The sequence below is a fragment of the Ambystoma mexicanum genome, chromosome 5p (genome assembly GCF_040938575.1).
Source record: "Ambystoma mexicanum isolate Mex_15411 chromosome 5p, UKY_AmexF1_1, whole genome shotgun sequence".
NCBI classification, from domain to species: domain Eukaryota; kingdom Metazoa; phylum Chordata; class Amphibia; order Caudata; family Ambystomatidae; genus Ambystoma; species Ambystoma mexicanum.
In genome coordinates this window covers 1,323,748,412-1,323,776,087 of record NC_090930.1, presented here as the reverse complement: position 1 = coordinate 1,323,776,087, position 27,676 = coordinate 1,323,748,412, and the positions used below count along the sequence as shown (strand labels likewise).

General features: G+C 45.7%; 1 protein-coding gene across 1 annotated transcript in view; it reads right to left on the bottom strand.

Moving 5' to 3' along the window:
• NSUN2 (NOP2/Sun RNA methyltransferase 2) overlaps nucleotides 1–27,676 on the bottom strand; it is a 1,120,965-nt gene that overhangs the window by 176,198 nt on the left and 917,091 nt on the right. The window contains exon 15 of the mRNA XM_069613723.1: nucleotides 23,735–23,870. Coding sequence (XP_069469824.1) covers nucleotides 23,735–23,870 — 136 coding nt within the window. The remainder of the gene's footprint in view (nucleotides 1–23,734; nucleotides 23,871–27,676) is intronic.

Below are 27,676 nucleotides of genomic sequence, written 5' to 3'. Positions count from 1 at the left end.
AGAACAGATCAGTCTCTATTGGAGCCGCCTCGGCCTGTGGCATCGAGTCAGAAACCATACCAGCTGAGACCTTCTCAAAGACTTTGAGCATTTGAGTCTTAAAATCCTCCAACTCCTCCCTAGAAGCACCTTTCCATGGGTACAATTTATCCCCATCATCTGACTAGGCGGAATTGTGCCTGCATTTTGTTTATGAGGAGTGGTGTGTTTTTGCTATTAAGTGCCAACGTTTCGATTTTTTATGACAACGTCCCTCTCAATGTTTTTTGTGCATCAGATTCTCTATTATGCTGCGAAGAGCGCAAAAGCGAATTTGCCGGGGCTTTAGATTGCGGTCTGCCAAGCGCCAGCTTCGCTGAGCATTCCATCACCCCCTTCTGGGTCATTGAAAGGCAGGAAACGTTTCTCTGCGTCATGACTAATATATATATATATATATATATATATATATATATATATATATATACATATTACACAGCCACGGTAGCGGCTGTGTAGTTATGGTTAAGTTGCTGTTTCCATTGGAAGAGCACTTTTTGGGTGGCTTATAACTCCGCTCCCCCTGGATGAATCCTCACCAAACTTTGCAAAAAAAAAAGTATATGGGACACACTGAATTTTGTTGCAAAGTTTGGTGAGGATTCGTCCAGGGGGGAAAAGTTATAGGGGGGGTCCCAATACATTGTTTTTTCCAATAGACTGAATGGGGGAAAAATTGGCGCACGGCTACAGGCCAAACCGCTGGACGGATTTTCACCAAATTTGAGGCAGGGGCAGGGTCCTGAAAGCGAGCTTTTGTAAATTTGGTGACACTCCGTCCAGTAGTTTTTTTTTTTTTAAAACGACCAAACATTAGGTCTCAAAAAATTTGTGATATCTATGTCCGCTCTGCGGTCAAACATACCTGTTCGCTCCACGGACAAGATAGCGATTGGCTAAGGGGCTGGCGTCATGACCGCGGACATGCAACGTCTCTGCCGATTGGCTGCAGAGAGCCGTGTTCTGCATCAGATGGTTTGGATGCACCCGACATCTTGGATCTGCTGACAGCGCGGTCACCACCAGAGGCGAAATGCTGTTTCGGAAACTGTTTTGCTCTCCTACAGTGCATGGGGAGGTTCACAGAGTAACAGATGGATTAAATACTATGCTTGCTTGGGCGGCAGGTGTTAATGATGTATTCGCCATGTGAAATGCTGTTTCGGAAACTACTTTGATGTCCTACAGTGCTTGGGAAGGTTTAGAGAGTAAGAGATGGGTGAAATAATGTACTTCTTTGGGCGGCAGGTGTTAATGATGTATTCTCTATGCCCGCCCTGTTCGTGATGTTTGTACGTGCAGAAAATGAGGGGTCTAATAAGGATAGCATTTCAGTCCGTGCTGTGTACAGGCACCTTGAAACTGTGCTAAGGACACGGGTGATGTTAGCGAACATTGAAATTGAGTACATTTCGTTATTACATTATTTTTTCCTATGGATGTGCTATTGATTAGTAAGCCGCCATGGGTGTGACATGCTGCGGTGGTTGTGGCCAGGGCATAGAGTCTTGGCTGCATGGCCGAAGGCCATACTTCCAAGACTGTAGGCCCTTTTCACACCAATGGATACACCTGTAGTACTGATTATGGATTAGATGGTACATGGCCAAAGGCCATGTACCCAAGAACAAAGTTATAAGCACTGGAGGTATAAGCCACTGCACACCCACACATTGTAATATCTATGAACATACATGGAGTCTAGCCTCTGGCCAGAACAAGTGAGGCATATCACACCTATCGATAGAACCGTACTACCGCACATCACTCAGGTGGTTGTGGGCAGGATGTAGAGTTTTGGGTGCATGGCTGTAGGCCATGCACCCAGAAACAACCTTATAAGCAGTGCAGTTATAAGCCATTGTACACCCATACATTGAAATATCTATGGACATATATCCAAATCTCTAGGTCCTACCCACAACCACTGCAGCATATCACACAGGCACGTTAATGGCTGTGTTATTATGGTGAAGTTGCTGTTTCCATAGGAAGAGCACTTCTTGGGTGCCTTACAACTGTGCTCCCCTTGGACGAATCCTCAGCAAAGTTTGCAAAAAAAAATATATCGGACACTAAATTTCTTTGGAAAGTTTTGTGATGTTTAGTCCAGGGGGAGAAAGTTATAAGGGTGGGGGGGTTCTCAAAACAACTCTTTTCCCCTTAGACTAAATGGGGGAAAAAGTTTGTGTCTGCGAACATGTGGCGCTTTCCATGATTGGTTGTGGAAAAGCGTCAAGTGCGTCAGCTTTCGTTGGTCCCCCCCGCTATCTTTTATTAATGTTTTGGTGTACGCGGACATCGCCAGAAACACATACAAAACAAGACAGCATTGCACTTGTCACACTTAAGTAATACTACTTCAGAAGGTGACCTTTGAGGGGGGTGGGATGGGATGTGGTAGCACAAACTGAAAAAGTGGAGTTTCTTGTTACCAGAGTCATACGTTTAAATGCAAGTTCGTGTTCACTGTACCACTACCAATTAGTGCGCATGGGTTAAAATGTTTTTGGAATAATATTGCCGTCAGACTGGCGTCCTAAGTTTTGAAAACTAAGGCCACCATCTGGACTGTTTGCTGGAAACAGCGATTCTGGAGGTGTATGGGAGTAGCGGTTCTCATAATTGGATTTCAATATGTTGTTGCAAACTAAGCATTTTTGTGCCTTCTGAGTGAAGGTCACATGAGTTGCTTTTTTGGTTGGACGCTCAATACGCCCACGCATCAGAGTGATTGTATAAGGGGCAATTGTTTTTTGACCTTGAGCGAAACAGAAACCTTATAAGAAATTCAAGGAATGAAAGGGTCGAAAAAAATAGCAATTGATAAGGTTGTGTTTTAAAAAGTTTGTAAGGGACATGCAATATTAGTCCACAAAGATTCTTCGATGCAAATACATTGGTGACTGACTTGCAGAAAAAAAATGGAAGCAATAAATATTATCTAAGTTTACTTTTGCCCACTTTACAGCGAACCACGATTTATTTTTAGATTACCGAAAATGTAATTGTGCAAATATAACTGACGTATTATGTTTCTGCGCGGTTACATTTTTCCTGTAATATTGCCAAGTGCACAGGTTCCGCATTTGTAGGGTATGACTACACTCATCCTTTTTTAGCATTAATAATTCTTGTTTGCAACGTTATGTTTGTGCACAAAGGTTTGTGCATCACTTTGCACGTTCTTTTGGTCTTGTTTGAAATCACGAGACGTAATTTTTTTTAAATTGTCAATTCATTTTGCTTTCATAACCACCATCGTCTTCCTGTGTAGTTGCTATTTTTTTTTTAATCTTACGGCGCATTCAGAGTCTCGGCGTTTGTAGACTGTTACTATAGTTACACATGGTGATAAGTAACATTTCACTAAAATGTCGTTTGACCACTTACATTTGTGTATAACTTTGCACATTTTGTGTCTTTTTTGAAATTTTTTTGGTAGAGGTTGGTTACAGACACGTATTTTCTGTTACGTTTCCCGCCCAGGTACATCTTGCCGTATTGTCCGTGCCATGGTTTTCAAATGCCGATTGAGGGCTTTTTCGGACAGCAAATACAACTGCTCATGAGCGGGTGCCTGTCCATAACAATTATGTGGGATGATACCCTAAGCCCACTTTGTCCGTACGCTGAACTCGCTATTCTGAGCAACATCACATCATTTATGGTGCTGTAGGCTCAAGGTTATGGCGCTTTCTTGGAAATCACTGTGGAAACAAAGCGGCTGCTTTAACCAAGAACCCATACTTTTTGTATGGGAAAAAACCAACGTGTTCCTCATCTTTAGCATTTGCAATGCCGCCCTTTGAACCATTGTTATCATTGCATTAAAACTGGGATTACTCCGATGGTCTCTGACAGTTTGTTGTTAAATAAACCTACTTTACGAACTCTAAAATGTTTACGTTTTCTTTTACAATCCAGTCTATTATTTCCAATTGTACGATATTAGGTTGTACGTCGCTGTATGTTTATTTACAGGTTCTGCGTCACGTCACGCCTTGTGCTTTTTGCAGCCTACCATGGAAAGGGAAGAGGGACTATGTATGAAATAACCTCCTTCCCTTTCTATGGTGGCCACCTTGAAAAAGGATTTTGTTTTGAAATCCGACCCGACAAAGCCGCCCCGGATTATCACCAGTAATCCTCCTTTTTAGTAGCACACGTTACTGCTTTGCAAATTTAGACTACTACTGGCAAAGATTATTGCGTTTATGTATTTTACTGAGAAATATGCAGTACTTGGTGTATGCAATTTTTTTTTTTTAAATGTATTTACACTGTGAAAGGTCGCTATTAACGCAATATTTACTTTGTTTACAGGTAGCTTTATTTTTTGGTACGGCAGATAAGGCAGTTTGCGAACGGCAATGAGCAAAGAGGCATCAAAAGGTAATATGGGTCGGTAGATGTATGGCGCCAAAATTTGTGCGTTTGTCATTTGCAAGGCAGCCGCACTGTTTCTCATGCTTCTTCATTACAGCAGTGCTGCTGTTTCCTGGAGAGGAAGGATGCCTTTAGCTGATGTCATTTTCAAAAAAGTACAACTTTTACTAAAGGTATATAATGTGTAGTGCATTGGTATATATATATATATTGACTCAAAAAAACTTTAAGGGGACGTTATGGTTAAGTTGCCCTACTGAAAACCTGTGCAATTCACTAAAAACACTTTACAAACGTGTCATAGTTCAAAGTAAAACCAAAAAAACCCTGAAATTCGTCAGTTATGGTAGGCTAAGCACCCATACCTGCCCGCACCACTGTGCACTGCTTGTCATGTCATCTTTGATGTCCTGGGTGTTAGTCTTTGCAATGCACGTAGGTGGTGCGAGTTATGGTTGCTTAGCTTACCATGACTACGTTTGTAAAGTGTTTTTAGTGAATTGCACAGGTTTTTAGTAGGGCAACTTAACCATAACATCCCCCTTAAAGTTTTTTTGAGCAAATATATATATATGGGTCCGTGAGGGACCTCTTGGACTGGCAGTACTTGCAATGTTTGAACCCGGACGATTTAGTTCTCCGATAGTTATTCGATGAGATTGAAAACGAGCGGGTTCTGAATAGTGTGCCGAATGTGCAGAGAAAATAAAATGAGGTATGGGGGCCTAGTGCATCCTTTTATACAGCATCCGACGTCATGTCTGATCGAGTAATTGCGGAGGCGTGTATGTGGGAGTCGGACATTGAGCAGCACTATGCCCAGTGTCTAAAAGAAAATAAAAGCTGCTGACGCTGGATAGCAATCTATCAGGATGAGCAATCTGTGGGAGAATGCAATCCCTTGGAATATATATATACTTTAATCAATCAACCATACCATGTACTAATTAGGGGTGTACTGAACTTCGGCTTCGAGTAAGTATTCAACCAAATTCATACATTTTATACATTTCTATGTGATCGAAACTCAACCGCATCGACTTTGCAACTGGATAGAGAATGCAATGCATCTGATTCACAAAGGCAGTCTTTTGCATTTGTGAAGCCTCCTACTTTCACTGGCACTGAATATGCAACAATCTTCAGTACATTTGGTCCCTTCATTTTGGGGAAATCTGCTTTATTTCTGGCTTTTATTCTTTAAATAAAGATGCTACATTAATTACAATGGATAAATAAAAGTATAGAATGCATTTAAAATGGTGCTTTATTTGGTTTTTTAATAAGTGTGTTTTTTTGAAGTTTGGAACATGATTTATTAAATAAAGCAACTATTCGGCTTCGGCCGAATACTAAATATGCTATTCGGTACAGCCCTAGTACTAATAGTAACTAGAAAACACTAAAAATCCCTCCCTGTAGAACGAACACAGAATATGCAAAGATAGAAAGGATGCAGCAATTTGGGAAATGAGGCAGGGGGAGTAAAGGCAATTAAGCCCACAATGGTCAAATGATTTGTTCTTGAGGTTGCAAAAAGGGATTCAAATGATATACCCAGTCCCTAGGGCCTAAAGATCGAGCCGGGGGCAGATATTAGTCGATACCTTTGCAACGGTCATGGTGGTTCAGCAGTGTCGAACCAACTTCGGTGTCAACTTGGGTCGCGGCTGCAGCAGTCAATGTTTGTGCAGAAGCTTGTGCTGAGTCGTGGTTGCATGGAAGGGAGCTGCGGTATCAACACCACTACTCGAGCAGTGCAGATCAAGCGGTTACCAGGCCGGTTGTCGAGGATTGAGGTCAAGCAAGTACTAAGATGCGCAGGTGAGTCTGTTCGAGTCAGAGGCTTGGAGGTTGCAGTTCTGGAAACACATGGGTTGGGTTGACAGACTCTCAGGAGCAGCAATGAAGATGCTGGTGTTTTGAGCAGCGGCTCGGGAAAAGCAGCGGTACGTTGTGGATCAAGCCGAGGCAACAATGTGCTTCAGCAGGCGCAGTGCAGCGGCAAACTGAGTTGAACAGTGGAAGGCATTTCGGAGAACAATGGACGCCGAAGGGCAGCATTGAAAGGTCCTGCTAGACCACTCTGCGTTGAGCATGCTCTAATCATGGCTCAGGGCGAGTCTACGTCATCGACAACAGGGGCCTTGGCTGTTCTGGCTTCCAGATGCTGCGATTGCCACTCCACTGTCTCAAGTGTCAATGCCAGTCCTCTTCTCAAGCTCCCAAAAACAGGGGGAGGCAGGCACACACCTTCAGGGAACCTGAAACACAGCGAGGCCCTAGGCAACAGGGTGGCTAGCAGAGAGGCAGGTTTATGGTCAAGCAGCAGAGTCCACCTCCAATGGTCCCTGGGGATGATTAGGGCACAGAGCTTGCCTCTGCTTTGGAACGCCTGCCTTTACCTCACAACTGGAAGACTTTAAAAAGGACAGCTCTCCCAGCAAGGTCCAACAAAATATTCTTCAGGATGCAAGTCCCAAGGATGGTTCAAAGTAGTGGTGGGAGATCCCTACTTGCATCGGCAAATGTCTCCAGGTGATGGGACTAAAGCTAGCCTGTTTTCAAGAGCCGGCATTGGACCCCTAAATGTGTGGACATTTACCCATCTGATGTGACACCCAAAGTGCTTTGGAAAGAGAAAGAGGCAGAGAGTTTCAAGATGTTATAAGTCTCCTTACCTCTGAAGTGGGAGAATGGAAGACCAGGCTCCCGTCCTTCACCTCTCGCGCTTGGCCTAGAGGGTCACGGCCCAGACACCCGCCGCGAGAAGAGTTTGTCCAGTTACCAGACGACCAGGTACCATGGTACAGGAACATACGGATGTGTCCACCTGTTTGCCCAGCAGCCCGCACTGGCCATGTCGACACCTGCGGTTCGGATCAGCTAGACTAAAAAACCACACGTCGTTAGAGATGCCATGACGACCTAGACAACTGGAAGCACATCTGTACAAATATACACACCTAACATTCCCACAACAATCTACACGAAGAACATACTCAGTGCTCTGACGTAGGCGACAGGCATATTCACGGACGTGCATCTTTATTATTTTTACATAGGCTTTCAGAATGCAGAAACGCAAGATGCATCATGAATTCATCTATAACGCCGCTTGCTCACGCTTCTCTTGAAACCCGTTACCACCATGAGAGGTATAATAGAAACACGATACTGGTCATGGAAATATACGCCACTATAACCTAAAGCACCCATGCCCGGAATGGATCACTTATACACCAGGCCCAAGTAGGCCTCAGGCAAGAGTTCCCGTGGACATTAACAAAGCAAAAGTCAGGTTGCTGATCCCGCAGAATGAGCCTGGTGGAGCAACCAGCCAAGGTCGCAATGTTGCAAACCCACATCCAAGAACAAATCATCAAAGGCATGATGTTGCAACCTTGCACTCCGCGTACCAACGTTAGAATCATATCTACATATTAAACCAGACACACAGTGGAAAAGCAATATTAATTGTGCAGAATTCTGCCTCAAATACGGTCCCGCCTCACGTGACCAAGCCGAACCTGACGAGATGCCAAAGCCCAGGAGAAAGAAAGGCGTCTGGGTCCCTCGCTACGAGACATAGGCCGATACACTTGAAAGGCTTAATGGACATCTGCTACAGTGGGAGCGGTCAGCCTTCCACCTATGAATAAATCCTCACATTGTCTGCACGTACCCTTATTGAAACATTGTTGCAAACACAGGTACACCGAGAGCTGGGAACAACGGTGGTCCCAGGCTGGGGAGCTCACGGATGCACCAATCAGAACATGGGGCTCTTATCTCAGACGTCAGTAACATTAGCCAATCCTCAGGAGTCTTCATGTAGCAATTCTTATGTATCTAATTATAGGGACAACCCAGATATACCACCTGACTACACCTTGACCACTAATATCATTCTCTATATGTGTACTATACTAACCCTACCACTCGAGCAACCAATTAAGAGTGGCGATAGGTTTTTTGTTAACTTTCTGAAGTGACGCAAGTAGCGCGTCATAATGTAGTAAAAAGGGCCTGCGAGCCCCACGAATGTGTGTGTGTCAGGACGAACGCGTACGCTCCTTGACCCATCCCTGCCGTTTGCATAATAAACAGCAGAAGTTGCCTTGCTCCTTGTGTGTGCCTCATACTCTGTCTCGATCCGAGATATACACGGGAGGAGTTGGGGCCTCCCTGCCCGGAGGTCTGCGGACGGCCCGGCCGACCCCGGCAGAATTTCCCCCCGACAAGTTGGAGGCACTGCTGAGATCTGTTTAAGATCGACTTTTATTTTTAATTTTTCCAGGCACTCCCGTTGCGAGGAGGCCCGGCGGCGCGGCCCCCTCTGCCGTTGCCCCCTTCTGAGGACTACAGGACCATCGCGGAGCTGCGAGAGGACCGGACAGCGCAATCCGGATATTGGCCCTCGGGAGCCGGTTGAGAAGTATCCCGCCCGCGGTCGGCGAGTGTCCAGACGTGGTCCAGACGAGGGGAGGTGGCGAGCCGCTTGGAGGGGTGCACGCAGTCGAGCGGCCCTGCATCGAGAGAACTTGGTGAGCATGACACGCACAACAAGCAATGCGAAATTGTGAGGGAGGGGGAGGAAGTAAATAAGGGAGGAGGGAGGTATTGTAAAGCGGCGAGGGTTTAATTGAGTGTTGCTAATGGAATGAATGGTAGCAAAACGAGTGCGAGAGCAGGCGGCTAACGTTACGCGAAAGAGGGGGGCGGGGCACGAAAATATCACGTGCAGCCGCTCGTAACAGTGAGCTAACGTTACGCGAAAGAGGGGGGCGGGGCACGAAAACATCACGTGCAGCCGCTCGTAAGACACTGATTGGCCTAAATCGCGACTACGTGTGAGGGTGGGTGTGTGGTTTCCTACGATTTGATATTTATTATTGAATGAGTAGATGAGGTTCCCTATTGTTCGAGCAAGAAACTCGATAGGTAGATGACGTTTCCCTGTGGGCGGTGGCTAGTTACGTAGTTGCCCAAAACGGAAGATAATTGGCTGGTTAAGCCCTCCTGTTGAGGGGCGTATCACACGCGAGGCGACGCAGCGTGCGCAGTCCGGTTATAGTATTGATGAGATTACCTTGTTCCAGGAGAGACAGGAAGACAGCTGTAGGGTTAGCGGGGTAGATTACAAGTGTATTTTGAATTTAAAGAACATAACACGAATATACCAGTAGCTCGAAGAAATCGGTGACGTCACCAGTAGGGATTTAATAGGATATCGCGAGCACAAGGAACAGTGGGTTGAGAGTGGTGGGGAGGAGAAGATAAAGGAGCTGATACGGAGATAAACTATAAACCAGTGGATCGAAAGAAGAAGGGGAAAGGGGCGTGGCTGCGCACGGAGAACGCCGGCCACGGCAAGTGTAAAAGGGGGAGGAGAACGGTGAAACAGGACAACTGTATAAGATCGTCGTAAGGGGTACGCAGCCGCAGGGGGCTGCGTGCGCTTCGGCCGCAGGGGGCCGTAGGGGAAGGAATATAATATAACATCACATTTATTACTATTGCATAATTTGTCAAAGGATTGTCGTAAGTCCCCACACTTGCGGGGCGAGGTAAGTAATACAAGGTTGTATATTGTAAATTGGTAGTAAGGGGAAGGGTAACAAGGGGAGTACAACCATGTCATACGGGAGAGGGTCGGGAGGGTGGGGGGAACACCCTCACTACCCCACTACAGCACATATGCACCACACTGCCACCACACAGGGAGAAGTTAATTAAGTACAGCATAGAGTGGACCCAGGGGACAGACAACAAAATGTTAACACCATGGCCGCCTAATGGTAGTTTCGATCCATATGCCCAACACTCACTACTGAACCATCTGCACAATACATACAAGGGGAAGAAGTTGGCAAACCACGTGGAGGTGTTTAACTTATGGAGGATGTTCCAGGGGTCTCGACCAGGACCAAATGGAATGTTCACTATGGGGGAAACACCGGAAGAAAAGGAGATTAAGAAAGAAGGAACGGGTGGGGAAAAGGAGAGCGAAAGCACAAAAAATACGGGGAACGAAAGAAAGGGAGGAGAAAAGGTTGATAAATCAGACGACATAAAAAAGGAACCGAGCAATGAGATACCCATAACACCGGGAGTGAAAACAGAGGGAGGAGGGTTGTACCCTTTAAGAGAATTAGGAGAAATAGAAGGACAATTAAGGGCGGCTGAAGGATTCTCAAACCCGGCATACAGCCCTCCACCATATGTGGCTCATGGGAAGATACCAATGGGGGAAGGGAGGATTAGAGAAGAGCAGACTGTAGAGATAGGAGACGATGAGTGGGTAGCTGCACAGATATTGTTGAAATTACGAGGCTCACTAACTGGAGAAGAAAGGGAGGCGGTAAGGAGAACAAACGAGGATAGTGCCAGAGAGAGTGAAATGAGGGGAGAGGAGCTACTACGGCAGAAGGAAGAGATTTTGGAGGAAAGATTAGCAAAACTAAGGGATGAGCAGAATGAACTGATCAAACAACTTGAGAGGGAGGAAAGAGAGAGAGTGAGGAAAAGGAAAGAAGGTAAGGACGAATTGGAAAGATTAAGGGAACGAAGCGAGGAACAAAAGAGAGAAGCTGAAAGGGTAAAAGCAGCAGCAGATAGGGTATCAAGAGTAGTGCTGAGAGAGAAGAAGAAGGAAGAAGAAGAAAAGGAAAAAGAAATGGAAATATGGAGGAGGAGGATAATATCTGAGACAGCTAAAAAATATGAAGAGGGGAAGGTAATAGAGAGTATAGTAGAAAGAGAAAGGGTGAAATGGGAAAGGAAGAGGGAGGATGAAAGGATATTGGAACAGATGAGCAACGAAGTAATGGAGGAATTAAAAAGGAAAAGAGAGGAAAATAGTAGGGAAATGGAGGAGAGAAGGGAAGAAGGAAGAGAAGGGAGGGGTAGGGAGAGTGAAAGATGGGGAGATGTATATAAAAGTAGGGAGGTAGCAACGACATCAGCACTAGGGGGGACAGTTGGTAACAACGAAAGGGGAGAAAGAGACCTAATAGATTTAAAAACAGTAACAATAAAAGGAAAAAAGGCAGAGTGGGGGGTGTCATTTATAAATGATTTTTGCAGTGAGGAGGAAGAAGGAGTGGAGAAGGATGGAAGAGAGAGTGAAAGGGAAAGCTTAGATAAACTGTACCTCACTAGAACAAACATAGATTCGCCCTGGATGAGTAGAAGAGGGGAGGAGCTGGAGAGAAGTAAGGAGGAAACGAAAAGAATAGGGGAAACACAAACCAATGAAACCACGCCACCCACATCTCCATCACGCCGCCCTCCCACGTCACTACCTACATGTTCAACCACCGCACGCTCTCTGCACAGAATAAAGCTCGCGCCCTTCATGAACGAACTTACACCGTATGCATGTCGGCTTAGGGACCTCCCTAGTCGCAGGCAAGACAGACAAATAAACATACCCATATTGAACACAGGAAATGATGAAAGAAGGGGAAAGGAAGAAGAGGGAGGTAGGGGCAGAGGTAGTAAGGAAGAATTTGAAGTAGTAAAAGAAATGGGGGAAGAGGAGGGGTGTGAAGACTCAATATCATGGAGCGTAAAGGGTGACAAAAGACAGAATTTAATGCCACTGTTGGAGAGAGGAGGGGTTAGACCACAGTATGTACCTTGGAAACATACGGATAAGGAAAATATAAAATGTAGGCTCCCATCACTAAGTGGAGGTGCGGGTAAGTGGATATATGAAATGGAAAAACACACCGCAGGACAGAAACTAGCAGTAGGAGATGTGAAGGGCCTGTTAATATCAATATTAGGGGATAGAGCGGATGACATTTGGAAAAGAGCGGGATTCCATGGGGTAACAATAACAAACACATCGCATGATGGGGCACCATTTGCAAACTGCAGACATGCGCTATGGCAGGCACTGAGAGTGCAATACCCAGACACCTCAGACATAGGAGCCATTACTTCCCGTAAGATGGGTGAAAATGAGGATCCTGTTGATTATATCCAGGACATTCAAGAGAAGTGGCGCATGGAAACTAGAGAACAATGGGACAAAACACCAGCCATATTTTATCATATACTAGTACAAGGGCTCCCAGAAGGAGTTCAGAAACAGCTAAAGAAAGTAGTAGGAATGGAAGCAAAACCATGGCCAGAAATACAACTGACTATAGTACATCACTGCAGGACATGGCAAGGAAAGATGAAACAAAAGGAGGAGGACAGGAAAACAGAAGAGGCCAAATTAGTACAGAAAAAACTTACTAAATATACAATGGAAGGGGCACTAATAACTACGCCCACACCAATGGCCCAAAGCCCAACGCAAGTAGTGGCTGCACAAGATCCAGCTCAAATAGCGCCCCCACAAGGTGTAATACAGCAAGTGCCGCCTCTGCAATTACACACACCGAACATGGGAGGAGGGTACCCAATGCAAGGAACTGGGTATTATAGTTATAACAGAGGAAGAGGAGGGGTTATGAGGGGGAGAGGATATGGATATAATACCCAGCAACAGGGGGGGGGGACTCAGAAATTACTACCCCACAGGGCAACCCGTATACCAGGACAACACAGGGAGCTTCCCATGGCAAAACAGGGAACCACCCGTGTGTTGGAGCTGCGGACTATTAGGACACATGTCACGTACATGTAGGGTCAGGCCAGGAACACCAGCATGGAATGAACAAGCACAACCTAGGACCTCACAAGAACAGCAGGGCATGCAACAACAGCAGATGTCACAACAAGGGAGTGACCAACCACAACAAACACGACAGCAACAAACCTATTCACTGCCACAACAACAAATAACACAGCAACTGACGCCGCCACAACAACAAGTGGCGTTAATACAACCACCACCCCAAAATGAACGAACACAATTGGGTGGGGTGTCGGTGTTGGGACACAACCCTTATACAGGGAATGGCCAATCATTGTACCCCCAATAGGCCAGCCCACAGACGGCCTTGGTGTGTCCCATCCTGTCAGTAACACCTAATAGTGCGGAGGAGCCACGCATAGAGGTAACGATAGGTGACAAAAAATTATCATTTCTTGTTGACACCGGGGCAACCCGGTCTTGCATAAGGGAAGGTAAATTTAAGATGTCAGGCGAAGCCATGAACACCCAAGGATTTTCTGGGGCTAAAGGGTTGGTTCCATTTACTGATAACGTTCCCTTATCTATTGGAGATTATGATCTGTCAGTCCCACTTTTGTATTATAGTGCCTCGCCAGTAAATATACTGGGGAGAGACATAATGAACAGGTTGAATATGACGATCTCCTTTACAGAGGATGGCATAATTTGCTCTACTCCAGGGATTAACATGCTCGCAGCACGACAGATTTTGCAAGCATACTGTGGACAGACAGCGATTAGGGCGGAGCCACTGGATGGCGAGATATTCCAATATGGCACAGACATGGCATTTGCATGGATGCCAGGGATAGAAGGGAAAATATGGAGGAGGCCAGCAGCCTATCTATTCCGACCAGAAACACCAGCTAATGAACTGGAAGGGAATGTGTTTGCAGTGGACATTGAGAGCATTATTGCAACAGCTGATTATGTTGCTGTGCACGCCCAAGATAAAGAAGGGAGAGCCTGGAGGGCGGTGATAGCACTAGCAGAAGGGTGTAGGCTGACCCAGGTGTCAGATGAAGAGCTGTTCTCAGAAGAAAAGGAAGAAAATGAAATGGTGTTCATGATGAGTGTAGAAATATGGATAAGAGTGGCTCACAAACAAGTAGCACAGAAAATTGCAATGGCACTTGAGGCACCCGCAGGCACCCCAGTCCCATTTTTTAAGGAGGATATGTCAAAGGTGCCCAAATCATTATGGACTATTAGCCCTTATGACGTGGGATGCATAAAAAGCATAGGGGGTGTAAGGATAAAATTGAAAAAAGGTGCCATATTACCAAGAGTGAAACAGTACCCATTGTCAAAAGAGGCAGATGAGGGCATATATGAAACCATAACGGCCCTTATAAACAATGGCATATTGGTCCCCTCAGAATCACCATGTAACACAGCTGTGTACCCGGTGCGCAAGGCTAAAGGGGGGTCTTGGCGCTTCATACAGGACCTCAGACCCTTGAACAACATAGTAGAAGCAGAGTATCCAGTAACAGCAAACCCGGCCACAATATTGTGTGGCATTCCAGCAGAAGCATCACGATTTACAGTGATTGACCTTAAAAATGCTTTTTTCTCTATACCATTACACCCAGACTCACAAGATTTGACAAGCTTTACTTACCGAAATACAAAGTGGAAACATACCAGATTACCACAGGGGTATTGTGAATCACCCTCAATTTTCAATAGAGTAATACAGATGGATTTGGGTAACGTCGAGGTGGAAAGCACAGTGTTACAGTATGTGGATGACTTAATAATTTGCAGTACAAACGAAAGCAAATGTAGAGAGGACTCGTTAAAAATGTTGACAATATTGGCTGAAAAGGGGTATAAGGTAGACATGGAAAAGATACAATACTGTCAGGAACAGGTACTTTACATTGGCCAACTGATATCTCAACATGGAAGAAGGATTGCACCACAAAGAGCACAGGCCATCTCAAGCACTCCCGTGCCACAGACTGTGAGAGAACTGCAGCAATTTCTGGGGCTGTGCAACTACTGTAGAGCATGGGTATTTGATTATAGCTCATACATAGGACCCCTGCTTGAGGGTTTGAAGGAAGCAAATAAAGGGGAGAAAAAGTTGGGATGGACTATGGAAATGAGGGAGGCATTTGACGAATTAAAGGACGCGATATCAACTGCTCCAGTACTGGCATCCCCAGACTATGAGCGGCGCTTCTTTATATTTTCACATTGCGACTCAGCAGTGATGAAAGCAGTGTTGGCCCAAAAAACTAGCATGGGCTATAAACCAGTAGCATTTTACAGCGGTCACTTAGACCCTATAATGTTAGGCCACTTCTCTTGTGAACAAGGTCTCGCTGCAGCTGCGTTTGCAGTAGAAAAAGCATCAGCAATAACTATGGGGTGTCCAACTACACTATTTGTGGAACATGCATTATTTGCGATATTGAATAAACCTAAGTCCACACTAACAACACAGAGGGCATCAGGTTATGAGATTATTTTGTCTAAAGCTGAACTAGCAATTGTTAGATGTAGCACGGTTAACCCTGCAAGGTTCCTAGCAGAAGTAATTGAAGAGGGAGATTACGCCCACGACTGCACCCAAGTAACTGAAATGTACTCATGTACTAGGAAAGTTGAAGAAAACGCACTAGAGGGAGGTGAGCTTTTGTTTATTGATGGGTCATCAACTATTGATCAAGGAGATGGGATACGAAGGACTGGGGCAGCAGTAGTAAAAATGATGGAGGCGCCGGTGTGTGTGGCTATGAAGTATGTACAATTACCACAGCATTACTCTGCTCAAGCCGCGGAACTCGTTGCACTAATATTGGCATTAAAGGAAAGTTTTAATAAAAGGGTAACTATATATTCTGACAGTGCATATGTTACATCAACTGTCCACTCAGGGCTATCAAAATGGAGAAGAAGAGGGTTTAGGAGAGCTGATGGCACTCCAGTACAACATGCCCTCTTGTTGGCTGAACTAATTGAAGTAATAAACGACCCCCAAGAACTAGCCCTGGTAAAATGCACCGCACACACAAATGGAGAAGACTACGTATCAAAAGGTAATGCAGCAGCAGACGCACATGCGAAATATGCTGCATATTTTGGTGAGATATGGAACCCCACAGACTCACAGAGAGGGAGGGGAATAGCTAGGGAAATGTTAATAAGAGAAGGGTACACCCATCTCCCAGCCACACAGATTATGGAACTACAAGCGGCTGCACCAATGGCCGAAAAAGAAGTATGGGTGAAAAGAGGATGCACAATGTCACCAACTGACGCACTATGGCGCCAGGGTGGCACTGGGAAAGTTGTAATACCGTTGGCACTGTTAAATACCGCCCTGAGCCAATTACATCACCCTGCCCATACAGGCAAGGAAATAATTGCAGCACGAATTAGAGAAGATTGGTTTTGTCCCGAGTTAACCTCTCATGTGTCAAATTTTATCAGCAATTGCCTCACATGTCAACAGTTTACGGCCGGTCATACTTTAAAAGTGATAAGAGGTATCATACCCCGGCCAGAAGGACCTTTTCGGCACCTTCACATTGACTATGTTGATATGATCAACATATGTCAAGGTAATAGGTATATGATTGTAGTAGTATGCCCATTTTCTAGGTGGATTGAAGCAGGGCCCTGTTCACACCCTGATGCGTTTAGAGCAGCCAAATTCATAGTAAGGGAGGTCTTCCCCAGGTGGGGAGTGTGCGAGGTGTTAAGATCAGACAACGGGCCCCATTTCGCAAACGAAATGTTCCAGCATATTACATCCCTGCTGAACATTAAACACAAATTTGCATGTGCATACCACCCACAGGCTAATGGTGTATGTGAACGCCTGAATGGCTTATTGAAGGAGGCAATTGCTAAAATACAACAAACAACAAAGAAAAGTTGGTTGTATTGCCTTCCGTTAGCATTGTTTGAACTTAGAAACAGGCCAGGGTCCGACCACCACCTCACCCCACACGAAGTGGTTACTGGACGCCAAATGCGCCTTCCCCTAACACCAACGTCAAGGGCATTCACCGACCACGAAAGTTCAGCGAATGTGTTAGGTGATGAAATGTATCAATATGTGTCTTCTTTGATTACTAGTGTCGTGTTTGTGTCTCAACAGCTCGAGCGCACACGGGGCGGGTCTACCAGCAACCAAGAAAAAGACGAAAATACAGAATTGGGAAAGGAGAACTTGTGCAAACTTGCCAAAGGTGACCACGTACTACTTCGCAATTTCAATAGGAAGTGGAACCAGAAGAGGTTCACTGGCCCCCATCTGGTAGAGGACGTATCAACAAGAGCAGTAAAACTAAAGGATAAGCGTGCCTGGAACCACCTACATGACGTAAAGATCTACAAACTGCAGACCCGCCCCAGCGCCAACGACAGATCCATTGGAAGAACAGCAACCACATCCCCTACAGCGGAAGAAAGTTTAACCACAGACAACGACCCAATTGTTCCCTCGGAGACAATAACTAACGAAGAAGGGAGTGATCCCCATACTGCCCACCCCATGATCACTCGCTCAAAGAGTAAAAATACTTCCGCCATTTGAGCACATACCCCCCCATTGACTGCTAAGTACAGTTGTAACTAAAACTGAAGGACATGCTTGCACTAATACACATGTAAACACGTGAATGTTCTCTTTTTTCTCTCGCACATACAGGAACTGCGTAATATTGTATTGTTAAGAAAGCTAATTAACAAATTCAGTGTGCAGGTGTAGATGGTGCTGCCAGACGATAACTACCCAGAAGAATTGTCACACCAGTTCGTATACGAAATAAAGAGGCCAACATACTTAAAAAGGAGAAGGGTACGTGTCTACTACACAGCCTTCCTCCTGGCCATAGAATATCACATGCCCCACCTCCACCCATACTTGCCGGTCTTAAGAGACCCATCACTTAGAGTAGCGTGGGAGCAGCTCTTCGCCTGGGCACTGAATGACTACTTGATAGGGAGAGCTTAAAACTAACATTTAATAACAAGCACTTTTGAGAATTTTTAGGCGGGCAACTGTAACGTCGCAAGAATAAGCTGCCAGGACTGCAGCAAGGTAAGAGCAAAATGCCGGTGAAATTAGCACATGTAATAAAAATAATAGGGATTTTTATGATCACCGGGTTCTTGGCTGCCTCTGTCTGGCAGTACAGCTATGCTATCGATTTTATTGCTGCGCACAAACTTAATATACCCCCGCCCTCTGCTGCAACAGGTGTTACGTCAGGTGGTAATAGTAACATTGCACCCAAGAAAAATATAGTTAAACGCAGCACATACTCAGACAATAAAGGTATTGATAATTATGTACAAGATTCAGCACATGTCACAAACAACATATGGTACCAGCACATGACCCGCATTGGTAAGCAGACAACTGAGGATAGCTGTTACGTTTGCTCATTAATACCATACGCCATGAGCGCCTCACGAACATTTGTTGCCACAGAAATAGATGAAAAAACAGCACAGTGCATAATATATTTGGCCCTGTTCCAAACGAAAGGAAGATTTCAAGGAACAGTGGTGCACATGACATGGAAAACGCGAGACTCATACCCATATGAAAACAACTTCCTCAAGACCTATCTGAGTTATCACAAGACCAGTTTACATGCCGAAGCATTCAGGTACATAACAAGTGGCCCTGCAAAAGGAGAAACAAAGAAGGTAACACTGCAGTATCTACCATGTGATTGGTACGCCACTGAAGTTCCGGGTAAACAAGGATGCTGGGAAAGGCCGCTACTGACGATAACAGGAAAGGTGTATCTGGACAACAGCTGGGAGATAGGAGTAATTGGCAGCAACATGGTAACAAAAGAAACTATCTCAACCATCGAGACACACAATCATCGATGTTGGACGACGTGGATCAAGTACGTACCTATGCTCACGTGGGTAGAAGAAGATGAAGACCCAATAACAATATTACCATTGACTGCGCCCAAAGTATGCTACCAGCATAAAGGAGAGGTGGATGTAGGATATAACACCAATTGTGCAAGTGTGATGGAGTTACCTGAGGGGGGTGCGGGAACAGCAGTAATAATGGACCATTATTGGGCCTGCGGAGAAAAGGCATATCATACACTGCCTCCCCTGTGGAATGGTGTGTGCACAATGGTACACGTCAATGTACCATCACTAGTGGTACCTAAGAAGCATGTCAATGTGGCGAAATTTCCTAAAATGGATGAAGGGGATAAGAGACGAAAGAGATCTGCACCACTCCAGAAGGAGCAAGAGAACAAGACCAACAGCGAGGATACTGTCCTAAATAGGAGAAAACGACAAGGAGAGCCACTGACAGGAAATTACCTGTGGGGAAGGTCGGAAACGGAACTAACGTCAATACCGCCAGAACACAGACTATTCAGCAGAGCAGCAATGTTTTTCTCCTCAATAATACATCCGGGACTGCAGGCATACGCAAACGCAAAATGGCTCCAAATAACAAGATGGGAACTAATGATGACCATCAATTCAACAGTAAATGGGTTCAACGCAATTAAAGAGGAGCTGCGAGCTGTAAGGATGGTAGCACTACAGAACAGATATGTACTGGACCTTCTCACAGCAATGGAAGGAGGAGTTTGTGCAAAGATAGGACAATCTTGCTGCACGTTCATACCTGCCAACGATGCTGACAATGGTACACTGACAGAAGCAGTTTCACAATTGGCCCAGATGCACTCTAAAATGATGGACGAGAGTAACGGTGTAAACAAGGATAAGAGCTGGTTCTCACTATTATGGTCATGGATGCCATCTTGGCTGTCGGATGGACTGAAAATAATAGTGGGGTGTACTATTTTGGCTGGAGCTACTCTGATCATAATTAAATTTTGGAAAGCCCGAAAGGCACGCACGGCTGACGAGTTGCTGGAAATGGTGGGAATGCACCCCTTGATGCCAGCAGATGATGGTCAGCATACAGGGGTGATAATACAAGAGAGGGAGAAGCTGCGCACACAAATCATCACCAACCATCTAGATCCACCATCAGTGAAGATCGAGAACCCAAGGAACCCCAGGAGCTACATAGGAAGATGGGTATACTGTACTCCTGGAGGAACATGTGAATACATGTATTGGTCGTTTGAAGATCATGTAAACCATTATGGACATCTCGGAGGGATAACTAAGATATGGAGGGTAAGAGGAGATAACGAGAAGGATATGTTTGTGGTCGACAAGTCGACCAGAGGGGGGACTGAAGTGGGAGAATGGAAGACCAGGCTCCCGTCCTTCACCTCTCGCGCTTGGCCTAGAGGGTCACGGCCCAGACACCCGCCGCGAGAAGAGTTTGTCCAGTTACCAGACGACCAGGTACCATGGTACAGGAACATACGGATGTGTCCACCTGTTTGCCCAGCAGCCCGCACTGGCCATGTCGACACCTGCGGTTCGGATCAGCTAGACTAAAAAACCACACGTCGTTAGAGATGCCATGACGACCTAGACAACTGGAAGCACATCTGTACAAATATACACACCTAACATTCCCACAACAATCTACACGAAGAACATACTCAGTGCTCTGACGTAGGCGACAGGCATATTCACGGACGTGCATCTTTATTATTTTTACATAGGCTTTCAGAATGCAGAAACGCAAGATGCATCATGAATTCATCTATAACGCCGCTTGCTCACGCTTCTCTTGAAACCCGTTACCACCATGAGAGGTATAATAGAAACACGATACTGGTCATGGAAATATACGCCACTATAACCTAAAGCACCCATGCCCGGAATGGATCACTTATACACCAGGCCCAAGTAGGCCTCAGGCAAGAGTTCCCGTGGACATTAACAAAGCAAAAGTCAGGTTGCTGATCCCGCAGAATGAGCCTGGTGGAGCAACCAGCCAAGGTCGCAATGTTGCAAACCCACATCCAAGAACAAATCATCAAAGGCATGATGTTGCAACCTTGCACTCCGCGTACCAACGTTAGAATCATATCTACATATTAAACCAGACACACAGTGGAAAAGCAATATTAATTGTGCAGAATTCTGCCTCAAATACGGTCCCGCCTCACGTGACCAAGCCGAACCTGACGAGATGCCAAAGCCCAGGAGAAAGAAAGGCGTCTGGGTCCCTCGCTACGAGACATAGGCCGATACACTTGAAAGGCTTAATGGACATCTGCTACAGTGGGAGCGGTCAGCCTTCCACCTATGAATAAATCCTCACATTGTCTGCACGTACCCTTATTGAAACATTGTTGCAAACACAGGTACACCGAGAGCTGGGAACAACGGTGGTCCCAGGCTGGGGAGCTCACGGATGCACCAATCAGAACATGGGGCTCTTATCTCAGACGTCAGTAACATTAGCCAATCCTCAGGAGTCTTCATGTAGCAATTCTTATGTATCTAATTATAGGGACAACCCAGATATACCACCTGACTACACCTTGACCACTAATATCATTCTCTATATGTGTACTATACTAACCCTACCACTCGAGCAACCAATTAAGAGTGGCGATAGGTTTTTTGTTAACTTTCTGAAGTGACGCAAGTAGCGCGTCATAATGTAGTAAAAAGGGCCTGCGAGCCCCACGAATGTGTGTGTGTCAGGACGAACGCGTACGCTCCTTGACCCATCCCTGCCGTTTGCATAATAAACAGCAGAAGTTGCCTTGCTCCTTGTGTGTGCCTCATACTCTGTCTCGATCCGAGATATACACGGGAGGAGTTGGGGCCTCCCTGCCCGGAGGTCTGCGGACGGCCCGGCCGACCCCGGCAGAATTTCCCCCCCGACACCTCGAACAGTTGTCTCCATGCTCGCCCACCAAAACTACTCTAAAAAAAACCTCCCTTCTCTATAAGAACAAAGGCCTTTAGAAATGCAGCACCACGGTGTGAGGCCTGTCTCTGAATGAATATGCTCCCTTGTTTCTGTTCCCAAGCCAACTTCCTATGGGGTGGCTGTCTCTGTTGAAAATAGTTACATGCCCTTACAAAGGAACAAAGAGGCAATCCCCCAAGGCTACAGTACTGTACAGTACTGTACAGTGCTACAGTACAGTACTGCCAGTGGGAAGAGGTGGGACTTGTCTGGGAGAAATGCACAATCCTGCCACAGCTGAACTAAGCACACAGGACTGACGTGTGAAATCAATTTAATGTGACAGATGCTCGTCACCATACCCTAAATTCAGGAATGGCTTATTTTTAACAGTTTAACAAGCCACCAGGACGGAATCTTCAGAATTGTGCAGTCTTTGGAACAGGGGTGCATATTTTAAATGCAGCCCTCTGCACTGCATAGTCTTGGGAGTCGCTGCAGCTGTCAAGAGGGCACATGTCACCTCTGAACCTGCTCTGTGCCACTGGTAGAGCAGGTGCTGCGAATCAGGATACTGATACAGCAGGGCACAAATACACACTATGCTTTTGGTATGTCACTTAGTAAAGGAGTACAGATTAGCAGATTTCCCTTTCAGAGCAGGAATTACCAGCATCATTTCATTATGTAATAAAAATCAATAAAGCAAGGTCTCCTACACCCTTGCCAGAGGACAATTCCTAACAGACCACAAAAAACATGTCAGCCTGTCCCTGTTCTCCTCACTAGCGGATGAATCAAGCAGTTAACTCCCCAGCAACTTAATGACAATCCCATTAAGGACTATCAAAATTCTTACAGGAATCCATTTAATCAGGAATACACAAAGAGAAGGTTTTGCATAAATTGATCAGATGGTTTAGTGCCTGTCATTTTATTACTAATTATATTTTACATAGCTTGCTAGAAATGATGGAGATTTTCAGTGTTGCAATTAACAGCTGTTTCTATTCACCACCCAAAAGGAGCTCAATATATGGACAACGAACGATTGAGACAGGCCTCCTGGAATTCAAATCAGTTGTAGAGTTTACACATCTGCTAAAAAGCTAGAAGGGGTACCTACAAACAGAAATGGAATTAAGGAAAAAGAAACCCACAGTACCAAGGTATCACATGTTTAAGCCAACCTGAAAAATTGATCAAAAGCCAAAATGAGAAAATACAGGAGAACAAGACAAACACACCCACCAACAACTTACCAAAACCATTAAAAGTCTATGTTACATAGACATGAATTTGAAGGTAGAAAAGATTAAACTAAGTCATTGCAGCTTTCAAAAAGGCAAACAAAACCATGGCTGTCTTTATGGATGTTGACAGGCTAGAATACGGTTTAGGTTCTGGGGCAAATCTATTTTCCCCAGACTCCCATTTTCAACAATGTATAAGACCCATTGTATACAATGCAGCTTACCCCTTTCTCAGGTCAATACAACATGCATAATGCCCCCAAGTAGGTAGATCATCATTAAAAATTGAAGTTTACAGAATTGTATTCATTGGATCATATCTTACTATGGGAAATGTCCTAAACGGTAGCAACAATATCGTCAATGTTACAAAGGGGGCTTGAACAACAACAATACATCACATTTAAGCCAAAAGGAAAAGGTGTTAATTTGACAAGTATATAGTATATGGCAGAAAGTGTCATTGTAACTAGCATGTGGAAAGCACAATAGGTAATGTAATCTAATCGGTCAAGACAGCAACATTAGTATTTCATTTTCAAGCCCCAAAGTATTCCCAACCTACACATGCTTGTGGAGAATAGGCCGGAAGAAGAGAACTCTTACTTTCATTTTCTCACTGTTATTAAGGAGCACATTTCTCAATTCTTTGGACACCATATACAGCTGCCTCTTCTTTCCTTCTTGTGTTCGGGTTAGTAAATTCCTCTTGGGAAATGAAGGTGCTAAGCCATAAAATTTCCTGAAAGAGAAGATATCATCAGTACATGGATTCCCATAACAAATATAAACCAAAGTGGTACATGTTTCACCACCACCATACATGTAACGCATATCATTAGCATTCAAGAACAAATTATTACTTATCTCTTGGTAATGTTTTCCCCGATGGATGTTCCTCCCATGGATTCCTGATCTTTGATATCTACCTACAAGTGAGTTGCTCTTTAGAAATGTGTGCAGTTCCGCACTCGCCCGCATGAATGCCCTTACGCCGGATATGACGTCAGGGCCAATATATATTGAGGCGCTGTACCTCGTGACCTTAGTTCCAACCGTTTTGGCTAGCACTTTGATGCGGAGGGACCAAAGACCCAAGGTGTACGTTGGGAGGGCGAGGAGAAATCCAAGGGAGAAACATCATCAGAAAGAATAATACCCTAGAGGTAAGTCATTTGTTCTTCTCATGGATTCCTTCCTCCCACGGATTCCTCATCTTTGATAGACTCCCCTAACAGTACGTACATCTGGAGGAGGGAGTACCTTAAACCAAATAACCCTGAAGGGTAGCCCTGCCAAAATGAGCGCCCTGACCAGACTGAATCAACACACTAATGTTTAGCAAACTTGTGAAAAGAAGACCACAGATACAGGGACTCCATTTTGCAGAGCTCCGGTGACAGCCAGTCCTCTGATGGAATGCACCCCAAAACCTTCAGGCACATCTTTATCAGCCAGATCATAGCATTTCGAGAAGCAGAGAATGATCCAGTTCGACTGGGTTAGTTTGGTCTCCACCCTGCCAGCAGGGGCACCAGCATAACTAGCGAAAAGCTTGTCATTTTTCCTGACCACCTTGTTTGAGAGCAGTAGTACCAGCTGAAGGCCTGCACTTGGTCCAGCCAAAGGAACAGTTCCTCTGCCTTGGAAGGGTGAAGCAAAGGAAAAATAAACAGCAAAATGGTTCTTTGGTAGAGATGAAAACCAGAGGCTACCTTCTGGAGGAAGGATGGACTCTCTCTCAATGTCCCCTTCTCCTTGGAGAAAACCAAGTAGGGAGGTTTAACTGACAACGCCTAAACCTCACTCACACGTCTAGTGGAACTGATGGAAACCACCGAAAAACGTTAAGGCTGAGCGATCTAACAACTCAAACAGCGCCTATACGAAATGCTAACACTTAATTCAAGTTCCATGCCCGAACACACTGGTGCGGGGGAAACAGATTAAGCAATTCCGGTAAGAATTGCATGACATGGGGGTGGGTGTAGAGATTTGGGGCAATCGTGAAAAACCGAAATGGCAGCAAGATAGCCATTCACAGTGCCAATCTGCGGGCTAGTTCATGACAAAGAAAGCAGACCAGAGGATGGGAGGGGGGGGGGCAGGTAAAAGGGTCCAGATCCCTCTCCTGGCACCAAGCCAAAAACGAACGCCACCTACAGGCATGAATGGATATGCTGGCAGGTCCCCTAGCTGAGAGGAGCACTACCAAAACATTTCCCGATAAAGTGTACTCCTTATACCTCCATCTTTCAGAAGCATGAAGGTTCAGGCTGTTGGACCTCACCTCCTATTGGAAGGGGAGTACCGTTCTCTGCACAAGGCCAGTGAGGGCAGATGGCCATGAATAGCGGGTACCACATTCTCCGGGCCCACTCCAGAGCAATCAAGATCATTGTGGACCTGAACAGGCATACCCTACAGGGAACCAGCAGTGTAAAGTATTAGCTGGAATGCACAGAGCAGGTTGAAGTCCCACACGACCGTCAAGGCGTGCCCACAGAGCTCCCATTCACGGAAATTCCCTGGAGCAGAAGCACCTGCACTTCAGACTAGAAGCAAAGCAGTCTAGATGCAGAGTCCCCAAAGGGAGAACATTTACTCTAGAAATTCCTGAAAGAGCTCCCATTCGTGAAAGGCCGAGGTCTTTCTGCTCAAGGCATCTGCAATCACGCTCTTCCTGCTGTCCAAATAAGCTATCGTCCAACACATACTGTTCTCCAGGGCCCAGAAACCAGAATCAAAGTTGCATTGCTTCTCTGCACAGAGACAATGAGCCTACAAATCAGTTGAAGTAATGCATGACAAATATTTTCCGTTAGGACCAGCAAGTCTTACCCCATACCGAGGTGAGGAAAGCAACCAGGGCCAGCCTGAGCGCTTGCAACTCCAGCAAATTGATGCGCTGATGTATTTCTGACGGAGACCAAAGGTTGCTCAAGATCAGGTCTTGCAGGAGAGCGCCCCAGCATTTCAGGGCACACATTGGTGATGAGGGTCAGTAGACGGCAGCGCTTCCAAAATGACACTCATTTCAGTAGGCCATTTCCCTCAGACCCCCATTCTAGGTCTCTGGAAACTTTTACTGAGACTAAGATCTGATGTGGGCCCCTGAAGACCATCAACAAGGAACAAGTTACTTACCTGCAACTCCTGTTCTCCAGCAGGGGTCTGGCATGAATTCACATGCTAATGAATAGTCTCTGTTGTCAGGCAGGGAATCCTCGATCAAAGAAAAACAAGTTTCACTTTGGTTTAGAGGGGAAATACAGATTTCAAACTAATCACTGTCCTTCGTGTTATACTTCCCCAGCCCAATGACAGTCCTCTCCCTAAGCTCCACCCATGGTGGCCATCTTCAGATTTGGTAGCATGTAAAGTGGCAGTATGAACCAAGAAGAGACAGAGGCAGGTGGGAGGGCTTACATGTGAATCCATGCCAGACCCATGCTGGAGAACAGGAGTTACAGGTAAGTATCTTGCCCCTTTTCCAGCACGGGGTCTGGCATGGATTCACATGCTAATGTATAAAGATTACACAGCAGTGCACACAACCACGGGAGGTGGCAAGACTCAACAGAAGTAAAAAAACTCACCCCTGGAACACATTCACCTCAAGTAAACAGGTTGTTTAGCACTGCTTGGCCGACCCAGAACTCCTCCCTGGAATCCCTGTCGATACAGTAAATCCTTGTTAAGATGTGCGTGGACCTCCATGTAGCGGCCATTCAGATGTCGAGCAGGGGCACACCAGAGCAATGGCTCTGGTGGAATGGGCTCTCGGCCGGCCTGGAAGGGGTCTGTCAGCCAGCCGATGACAGCGCATGATGACGCAGGTGAGCCATCCAGAGATGGAAGCCTTCAATAAGTCCTTCCCATGATTCATAGGTCCAAAATTGACGAACAATTGAGTAGTCTTCCAAAACACCTTTGCGAGTGCCATGTAGAACTTCAAGGCACGGGCAAAGTCCTGCGAATGCAAGGCCATCTACGCTGGCGACGATGGATTCGGGAAAAAGACCAGCAACACCAAAGGCTTGAGGTGGAACTCCAACTGCACCTTTGGAATAAAGGTGGGGTGTGTACGCAGTACCACCCTTGAAGCGTGGAGGAACAAGTATGGCTGTTTGCAAGACAGAGCCTGGATCTCCCAGACAGCCTGGCCAAGGTGATCGCCACGAGGAAAGCCAACTTCCCCAGAAGAAACTTGAACAGGGCTTGATACATTGGCTAAAAGGGCACCCCCATGAGTTTAATCAAGACCACATTGAGTGCCAAAGCGGTGGCAGGAGTTTTTACTGGCAGAAAAGTACCAAAAAGGCCCTCTAGGAACTCCTTGACGAGTCTGTGCGACCACAGGAAAGGCCTACTGGGCATCATGGTGTAATGGGATATGGCAGCCATGTGCACCTTTATAGAGATGTGAACCAGTCCAGCCTAGGCCAAGGAAAGCAGGTATCTTAGGAGCTGTGGCGCTGTGACACGCAGGGGAGTAATATTCTGACCCTGGCACCAGCCAAAGAAACACATCCACCTATGGCCATA